The sequence below is a fragment of the Vicia villosa genome, linkage group LG5, assembly GCF_029867415.1.
Source record: "Vicia villosa cultivar HV-30 ecotype Madison, WI linkage group LG5, Vvil1.0, whole genome shotgun sequence".
In the NCBI taxonomy this organism is placed as follows: Eukaryota; Viridiplantae; Streptophyta; class Magnoliopsida; order Fabales; family Fabaceae; genus Vicia; species Vicia villosa.
The window spans coordinates 90,523,337-90,533,628 of NC_081184.1; the positions used below are offsets into that span (position 1 = coordinate 90,523,337).

Below are 10,292 nucleotides of genomic sequence, written 5' to 3' on the forward strand. Positions count from 1 at the left end.
CGTACAACTTTTGTTTATTAACATAAGACATATTTTAGAATTATAGAGTATCCAACTTTAGAGGCTCATTTAATTGAATCATAAAAAACAACAAACCCAGCCACAAAAACGGTGCTAAACACAATGATCAGCCACCAATAGATCACTTATGTACCATTAATTATCCTGTATAGTAGCTTATAGTATAAATATTGCATGCTTGTGAGAATTGTAACTCAAGCTAAGTCTTCAAACATTTCCACTTCTAAACCACTTTTGTTCATTTTTTCAATCATGAGAAAGGCTTTCTTTGTTCCTTTGTTGCTTACTGTAATATTCTTTTATGCTACGTCTGCTGTAGCAAGAAATGATCCCTCAGGTTTGTCATTTTTGCATATTTGGTAAAAAAGGGTACAAAGAAATTTATGTTATTAAAGTATATGACTTGAAAAAATATCTTATTTTTGTGACTTGTGATAATAACATGCTTAAATTCTTGTGTAGGGAATGAAGTGAACACGGAAGGAAAGCTTGCAAATGAAGGAGTGACAAAGCCAACCCTGGAAGGACCAAATGAAGATGAAAAATTCAAAGGATATTTTCATCTAAAACACAAACTCAAAGGATACTTTCACAAGAAACCAATTTATTATAAGCCAATACCAAAATACATTCCAACCTATAAGCCATTCCACAAACCAATCATAGGTGAAAAACCAATCCCCTCTGTTGTTGAGCCAGAGGCATTTCTTAAGCATAAGCATTACATTTTCAAAAAGCCTATTGTTCCCATTGTTAAACCTGTTTATGTTCCAATTTACAAGCCAGTTCCAAAGGTTATTCCAATATACAAGCCTATTCCAAAGGTTGTTCCAATTTACAAACCTATTCCAAAGGTGATTCCAATTGTTAAGCCAATTCATTAATCAGTTTGAGAGAAGAAATTAATGTATCTCAAGTGTTCCATGGAAGCTTTTACATATAAATAGCTTCACCTAGCTATATCTTAACACTATTTCAATTGTGTGTTGCATTATCTATCCTATTTATCTTATGTAATTTTTATTTTTATTTTGGGAAAATTATATTGTGTTGTGTATTAGGTAATATTTTCACCTTAATAAATTTCTCAATTTGCCAATTATCATTGATATTATATTCTCTGTGTATTTATTATTATCTGTTATATTATTGTGTGTGACAAGAAATGAACAAATTTTTAGATTTTAATGTAAAAGTGATATTAAAAAATGAGAAAAGAAAACAAAAAAGCAGATAGAAAATATAACATAACAATAAGACAATGGAGAAATAATTAACAAAAGGAAAATTACATAAAGAGATGAAAAAGAGTTTACAGGTTTAAAAGTAACAATCGACAAAGGAACAAAGAAACATAAAGAGGGAACATAACAACAAAGAACACAAAAGGAATCTACTAAAGACTACTAGTTTGCACCATCATCAGTTATCTAAGCATCATCACCCTAAAATGGAGAGAATCCTATTCTCGAAACTCCTGAAGTGATCCTTGTTGGTGCACAATGAATAAAGATGATGACAAAGAGAATAATAGAATAACGGCGCAAAAGAGATGAGAGAATAAATGTTGTATTCTACTATTAATGATAGCTATTACAAGGCTATTTATAAGAAAAGAAAATCTTGCCACCTAAGCCCTAAAACAGTAAACTTAGTGAACAAGTCTAAGGTACAAACAGTACAGTACTACAAAATACTAAAGTACCCTTACTACTAAACAGTTAAGCTAATGGGACCCAGATAACATCTTCTGGTCAATACTATCTTCTGAGTAACCATCAGAAGATCAGTCCATCTTCTGAATATTGAATTACTCTTCAATACCATCCCTTAATTCATATTCTTCAATCAAAGCTGACAACGCCAATTCCATCCCCTAAGAGCAGAAATTGATCCGTCTTGATTGCCTTCGTCAGAACATCTGCCATCTGCTTCTGGGTGCTGCAGTGCACAACTTCTAATGTTCCATTCTGGACTTGGCTTCTCAAGAAATGATACTTAGTCTCAATATGCTTGCTTCTTCCGTGTAACACCGGATTCTTGGCAAGATTGATTGCAGACTTGTTATCAATCATCAGCTTCAGAGGCTTCTTCACTCTAATCTTCAGATCTTCTAATAGATTCAGAAGCCACACAGCTTGACATGCAGCTACAGCGCCTGCGATGTACTCAGCTTCACAGGTTGATAGAGCAACAACAGGTTGCTTCTTGGAACTCCAAGAAATAGGACCTCCCAGAAACATGAACAAAAATCCAGAAGTACTCCTTCTATCAACTCTGTCTCCACACCAATCAGAATCAGAGTAACTCAATAACTCTGATTCTTCCTTTCTCCCTGAAGGAAACAATATGCCATATTTCAGAGTTCCCTTGACATATCTCAAGATTCTGACAGCAGCTTGGTAATGGGACCACTTAGGTTTACTCATGAACCTACTAACCAATCCAACTGCGTAGCATATATCAGGCCTGGTATTACACAAATACCTTAGAGAACCAACCAGCTGTTTGAAGATTGTAGCATCAACATCTTCACCTTCAGAATCAGAGTCCAACTTCTGATTCATTTCTGACGGTGTAACAGCAGCTTTGCAATTCTCCAGCTTGAATTTCTTCAGAAGTTCTAATTCATACTTCAGCTGATGCAGAATGATACCATCTTCTGAATACAGAATCTCCATCCCTAGAAAATATGACATTTTCCCAAGGTCTGTAATCTCAAACTCATTCATCAGCACCTTCTTGAACTTCATCAGATCTTCTGGACAACTCCCCGTAAGCAATATGTCATCAACATAAAGACACAACATAATCATATTGCTTCCATAATGTTGCACATAGACTCCATATTCCATCTCACACTTCTGAAACCCTTGCTTCTTGAAAAATGAATCAATCTTCAAATTCCAAGCTCTGGGCGCTTGCTTCAATCCATACAGAGCTTTATGTAATTTGTACACCATCCCTTCCTTATTCTTTTTCACAAAGCCAGGGGGTTGTGACACATATACCTCCTCTTGTAATGGACCGTTCAGAAATGCAGACTTTACATCCAGATGCATCAAGGACCATCCTCTATTTGCAGCTAACGCAATCACCAGCCTGATTGTTTCATGTCTAGCTACAGGAGCAAACACCTCAAAATAATCTAGCCAGGTTTCTGAAGAAAACCTCTAGCCACTAGCCTTGCTTTGTGTTTACCAACTGATCCATCTGGCTTCAGCTTTACCTTGAAAACCCATCTGACGCTTATGGCTTTCTTCTTCTTTGGAAGTTCTGTAAGCTTCCAAGTTTTGTTTCTTTCTATAGCCTCAAGTTCTTCTTTCATGGCATTCAGCCAGACCTTCTTCTTGAGCGCTTCTTCTATACTCACTGGTTCAGAATCTACTAACATAGCACACTGAATGACCTCTCCTTCCGACTCAACTTCTGTGTCTTGCAACATGTCAAAATCTGCAAACCTTCTTGGTATAGTTTTGACTCTTTGTGGTCGCTGAGCTACTTCAGAGTCAGCTACTCCAGAGTCACCACCTCCATGATCGTCTCCAGAAGATTGTCCTCCAGACCCTATGTCTTCAGAGTTTTCCCTTCCAGAATCATTACTACCACCAGACTCTGGATCAGAATCAGATTCTCCATCTGAGTCATCTTCAGAAGATGCTTCATCTTCTGACTCGTCTTCAGAAGATTCTTCATCTTCTGACTCTAACTTTTCTTCAAAAGTTATCTCTACATCAGAAGTTGGTTGAGACTCTCTCCAATCCCAAACTTCTGATTCCTTCACAATGACGTCTCTGCTGACTTCAACTTTGTTAGTTTCTAGACAATAGAACTTGTATGCACCTGTACTGTGGTACCCCACCAATAACATCACTTTGCTTCTATCATCCAGCTTCTTCCTTCTAGCTTCTGGAACGTGTTTGTAACACACAGAACCAAAAACCTTCAGATGACTAACACTCTGCTTCTCCTTAGTCCACTTCTCTAAAGGAACAATTTCCTTCAGCCTCTTCGTTGGACACCTGTTGAGCACATATGCTGCAGTAGCAACAGCTTCTCCCCATAGATTATGAGGAAGCTTCTTCTCTTTTAGCATACTTCTCGTCATATCAAGCAAAGTACGGTTTCTACGTTCAGCAAGACCATTGTGTTGAGGAGTATAGGGAGCAGTAACCTCATGCTCAATTCCATTATCATCACAGAACTTCTGGAATTCTATAGAGTTATACTCACCTCCACCATCCGTTCTGAGAATCTTTATCTTCTGACCACTCTGCTTCTCAGCCTTCACCTTGAACTTCTGGAATTCTGTGAACACCTCAGTCTTAAACTTGATAAGTGTTACCCACGTCATTCTTGTGAGCTCATCCACAAAAGACACAAAATACCTATTTCCTCCAAGTGAAGGTTCTGGAAATGGTCCACACACATCAGAGTGCACTACTCCCAGAGCATGCTTTGCTCTTGGAGAAACTTCTGATACAAATGGCAATCTGGGTTGCTTGCCTTTCATGCATACCTCACATGACTTCTCAGGCTTCACAATCTTTGGAATGCCATGTACAAGCTTCTTAGAACTTAGATGCCCCAGTCTCTAGCAAAATGGCCAAACTGTTTGCAACAGTAACATTGAACTTTCTTCTTATCCTTTCCCTTCTGATATCTCTTCTCATCAGAAGTTTAGGCTTCCTTCTGGAATCTATCACCACGTCTATGCTTCTGGTCCTTCTTGACAAAAGAAGCCTTCAGAACTTGCTCAACTTCTCTCTCAGAAGTTCTCTCAGTCAGACGCAACTCCTGTGCTTCTAAACTGCTTTGCAACTCTTCTATTCTCATGGTTTCCAGATCTTTAGAATGTTCAATAGATACAACAATATAATCAAATTGAGGAGTAAGTGACCACAACATCTTCTCTATGATTACTTGTTCAGAAAGAGTTTCTCCACAAGCCTTCATCTCATTAGTGATCACAATCACTCTAGAGATATACTCAGAGACTTTCTCATTGTTCTTCATGTTGAGATTCTCATATTGCTTTCTCAGGGATTGAAGCTTCACCTTCTTCACTGATACGTCACCACCGTAACACCTGACCAGTATATCCCACGCCTCCTTTGACGTCATAGAATCAGCAATCTTCTCAAACACATTTACATCCACACACTGATGGATGAAGAACAACGCCTTTTGGTCTCTCTTCTTCGTCTCTCTCTGCGCTTCTCTTTGTTCTTCCGTTGCATCCGCTGCAATCGGAACATATCCTCCAGTGACAAGATCTAGAACATCTTGAGCACCAAATAATACACGCATTTGAATCATCCATCTATTCCAATTTTTACCATCAAGAACTGGAAGTTTGGTATTCAAATTGCTTCCACTCATCTTTAAACTTGTGCAGAAAAAAACAGATTTCACTCACACTCACACAGTGTTTCCCAACCCACAAACAACCAAGAAAAATGTGATTCAACACAACTTTGTTTCCCTGAAACAAAATCAATCACACAGTCACACAAACTCACATTCACTCGTGTTTCCCTGTGTTTGGAACCGGAGCTCTAGATACCAATTGTTGGTGCACAATGAATAAAGATGATGACAAAGAGAATAATAGAATAACGGCGCAAAAGAGATGAGAAAATAAATGTTGTATTCTACTATTAATGATAGCTATTACAAGGCTACTTATAAGAAAAGAAAAGCTTGCCACCTAAGCCCTAAAACAGTAAACTTAGTGAACAAGTCTAAGGTACAAACAGTACAGTACTACAAAATACTAAAGTACCCTTACTACTAAACAGCTAAGCTAATGGGACCCAGATAACATCTTCTGGTCAATACTATCTTCTGAGTAACCATCAGAAGATCAGTCCATCTTCTGAATATTGAATTACTCTTCAATAATCCTAGAGCAACCAGTTATTCTCATGTGGACTTGCAAGGATGACCTTGAGAAGATCTTCAGAAAGATGAAATGAAAGGATTTGATACTCAAAAGTCTTATAGATTTGTTGCTTCTTGTTGGTGAGGTGTTGGCTAAGCAAGAAAAAAACTTGAGAAGTTTGTCCCTAATTTGTAGAACTCTTTAAAATATAAACTCATACTTTGTTTTTCTTCACAACTCCCATTTGATTTAAATTGGGCTTGGTATACCTTGACTTTCTTGCAATATTTTTCCTTCAACAAATATCTCACGTGCAACCAGATTTTAGTTATTAGATCACTATAGGGTAACCAAGTGTTAACCTTCTTACATCCAATCTATTGTGGTCTAAATATTTAATGATTACTCGAAAAATAATGAAGTCGTCATCAAAATTTTAAAAAAATAAGAAAAACTTTGATAAAAACCTTTTTAAATAAATAAAAAAGGTTTTTGAAACTAAATTTTAGTTTTTGGAGTCTATTATGCGTAAGGAAGGTAGTAGCATCCTACGACATCCAATCGAAAATAATTACCTCTACTTAATTGTACAAAAGTAATATTAACTTATAAAATATTTATTCAGTACTTATTATTAAATATAAATTAAAACTAAATACAAAATATAACATATTTACTAAAAAAATAAAGTTTTTCTATTATTCTACTTATGACTGGAAAAATTTACCCACTCCGTCTTAGACCCGTCCAACTCGATTAGAAAAAGATCCTAGGAGAAAGTGCGTCCGATCACAGATAAAACGGATAAACATGTGTGGGTTTGTAAGGGTTTGAATTGATTGGGTGAAATCAAATTTGTATCTCAGGCCCATCGAATACCATACCCATCGAATACCATATTCAACTGAGCCCAACTGCCATTATTTTTTGGGTATCCAGGTCCATCACATGGGACGCTAGTTCACCACGGTGAAAAGTCACAAATGTTCCTAGATTCCGGAAACGCGTCTTCGGATGCATTATTTGTGTATTGGGTTATTCTGGAGATTCATCACCATATTAGTTTTTGGCATATACGGGAAGTGTCTCACTTGCAACACCTTTTTGTGTGTATTAGGTGAGTTCGAAGATGCATCTTTGTAATATGAAAAGGGTAAAATTGGGTTTTCAATGTGTTCAGTCTCACCATTTGGATAAAGTAATCCCTTATTTTCTTTATATGTTTTTTTTATAACTAATAGTCTTTGAGCTTTGACTGGTATTTTGTTTGCTCAATCCAGTTTAGACTCACACGTAGTAATAACACTAGATGAAACTCATAACACTCCTATAGAACACGTGAGAGAAAGTTGAGTGAGAAGAGAATTAAGAAACCTTGAATCCTTCTTGCACTGTCGTCGAGTTTCATTTCCTTTTGTTCTCTTTAGTGCATCTCCGTCAGTGATTTTTTTCTTATCAATCATGTATAAATCATTGAATCCATTATATATTCACAGTAAATATATTTATGCCCATTCATATTCGATTTTACAGATTTTGTTTCGATATTAATTTTATTTTATTCAAAATAGAAACTATTAAAGTTTTCATTTTGGAAGAAGGTACTTGTTTTCACTTCTTTGCATTTATGTGTGATTGAGGGTTTGTTTTTTATTATGATTTTGACTAATATTTTTTCTTACATAATTTGATAAATTCCAATGAACTCAAAATGCACACCCAAGGTTTTTTTTAAGCAAGTTGTGTTGAAGAGAACAAAAATTCACGGAACAATATTACAAAAGACAGGTCTAGATCGCGGGAGGAAAATTACCCATCAATTAAAACCTAATTTAAAGAGTTTTTGTCGAACTCATAAAAGTTATTATTGGTATGGGGAATATTCCCTATAAAAGACCACCTCCAAATGAGCGTTTTACAGCTCCACACAACATCGCGGGTATTCCACACAGAATTCCTAAAAATTATGTCATTCCTATAAAGCCATAAACTCCAAACAATTGCCAACCAAATACACCCCACCTTTAATTTACTAACTTTCTTGAATTTACAAAAGACAATCATCTCCAAAAACTCTCCTTAAAGTCCACCTCTTTATAATTAGACATTCCAATCCAAGAAGCCATTTCCTTCCAAATCTCATCTGCCTTATGGCATAACAAGAAAAGATGAACGGGAGATTCTAAATTATCTTCGCAAAAAACACAACCAAGATTAGAGGTGGGAGTTAAAATACCTCGAGTCGATAGCGAATTTTTTTTAGGAATCCTATACTTGAAACATCTCCAACTAAAGACTTTGACTTTTAGAGGAATATCATCTTTCCATACTAGAGATGTAACAAAATCAAAATGGTTTGGAGGACCAAATTTCAAGACGCCATCACACATAATGCTATAGCAAGAAGATACGGAAAAAGGATCATGCCCCAACAGACGCCAACCCACACGGTCCTTCGTACCGTTACCCAACGAAGAGGCCGCAACAAGACGGTGATGATTCAACAAAGCCCTTAACGCGGTCACTTAACCTTCCAAACTCACCGAAACCAAAGGGATCCCTAAATCGTTCCACACCCACACGTTGCCATGCCAAACTCCCATACAAGAAACGGAAACATCGTGTAAAAAAGAAATAGAAAAAAGAGACGGAAATAACAACTTTATAATGCCCTCCTCCATCCAATAGGAATGCCAAAAGGAAATAGAATAACCATCACCAATACAGAAAACAACATTGTTGACAAAAAAGTCCCCGGAAACTCTTTTCTCCAAAGACAAAATATCCGACCACCAAACCGATTTCGAACTATAATTATCAAGCTTTCCTCCTTCAATGACCATCCTAAGCTTTATGTCCCAATATCAAGCTTTAAGCATCCTATACCAAATAGAATTTGAATCCTCCAAAATTCTCAACTTTCACTTACTAAGAAGAGCCAAATTAAACTTCTCTAATCTCTTTAGACCTAAACCACCTTTATCCATCGGAATGCACACATCATCCCAACACACCCAATGTATACTTTTCTTCTCCTCCGAACCTCCCCCCCCCCCCCCCCCCAAAGAAAATTACTTTGTATTTTATTAATCTCCCGAAAAACCTTTTTAGGAGCCAACTAAAAAGAGAAAGTGAAAATAGGTAAACTAACTAACACCGATTTCAAAAGAGTAATTCTTCCCCCAAAACTATGCCACCTTCCTTTCCAAGTACTCAAGCGCTTCTTAATGTTTTCCACCAAAGGACTCCAAAAATTTATCCTTTTAGGATTAGAGCCAATACGAATACCAAGAAAAGAAAACTCATTTTTCCTCCCTTTTACAAGAAATAAAGGAAGTTGCCACATCCAAGAACCTATAATTAATATTTATGCCAATAAGCTTGCTCTTATTGAAATTAATACCGAGACCCGACACAATATAAAAACCCCTCAACAACGCTTTAATGGCCCATAAGTGCTTCCAACTACCATCTCCAACCAATAAAGTGTTGTCCGCAAATTGAAGCACATCTACAAAACATTTGCCTTTAACATTACACCCAACAAAATCCCCACTTTCTACCGCCTTATCAACCAAAGTTTTAAGCCCTTCCGCTACAATAACAAAAAGAAAAGGAGATAAGGGATCACCTTGGCGGAGACCCCTTTCCACCACAAACTCTTTGTAAAACTTCTATCCACTTCATCCAAACATCCTTAAATCCCATCCTTTTCAACATAAATTTAAGAAAATTCTAACTCACCTTATCGTAAGCCTTTTCGAAATCCACTTTAAAGAGAAGATATTCCCTCCCTTCCTTAGTGGAATAATCCATCAATTCATTCGCAACAAGAACCCCATCTAGCAATTGACAACCCAGAACAAAGGCACTTTGGCTAGAAGAAACAATAGAGTGCAAAACCCTTTAAATCCTTTCGGCAAATAATTTAGAAATAACTTTATAAATACAACCCACCAAACAAATAGGCCGATAGTCGTCCAACCCCAATGGATTAGAAGACTTAGGGATCAAAGATAAAAACGAAGAAGTGATGGCCTTCGAAATCACTCCACCCGAATGTAACTCCTTGAAACAAGCAAAAAAATCCTCCTTTAAGAAAAACCAACAATTCTTCACGAAGAGAAAGGTAAAACCATCCGGCCCCGGGCTTTCGAGCCTTCACAATTCCACACCGCCTCCTTTATTTCCTCCTCGGTGAAAGGTAACTCGAGAAAAGCACTTTCCTCCCTACACAACGAGTTGATCGAAACATTCTCTAAAACCGGTCTACTAGAACAACCCTCCTTGAACTTACTATTGAAATGACGCCGCACTTCTTCCTTTACCTCCTCCACTTTATCAATAGTACCACTACATGTGGTAATATTAATAATATGATTCCTTC

General features: G+C 36.9%; 1 protein-coding gene across 1 annotated transcript; it reads left to right on the forward strand.

Moving 5' to 3' along the window:
• Nucleotides 1-219: 219 nt before the first annotated feature.
• LOC131601833 (repetitive proline-rich cell wall protein-like) lies at nt 220-1,124 on the forward strand. Its single transcript, XM_058873731.1, has 2 exons — nt 220-358; nt 484-1,124. The coding sequence occupies exons 1-2, from the start codon at nt 274-276 to the stop codon at nt 903-905; spliced, it is 507 nt and encodes a 168-aa protein (XP_058729714.1). The 5' UTR covers nt 220-273; the 3' UTR covers nt 906-1,124.
• Nucleotides 1,125-10,292: the final 9,168 nt, after the last annotated feature.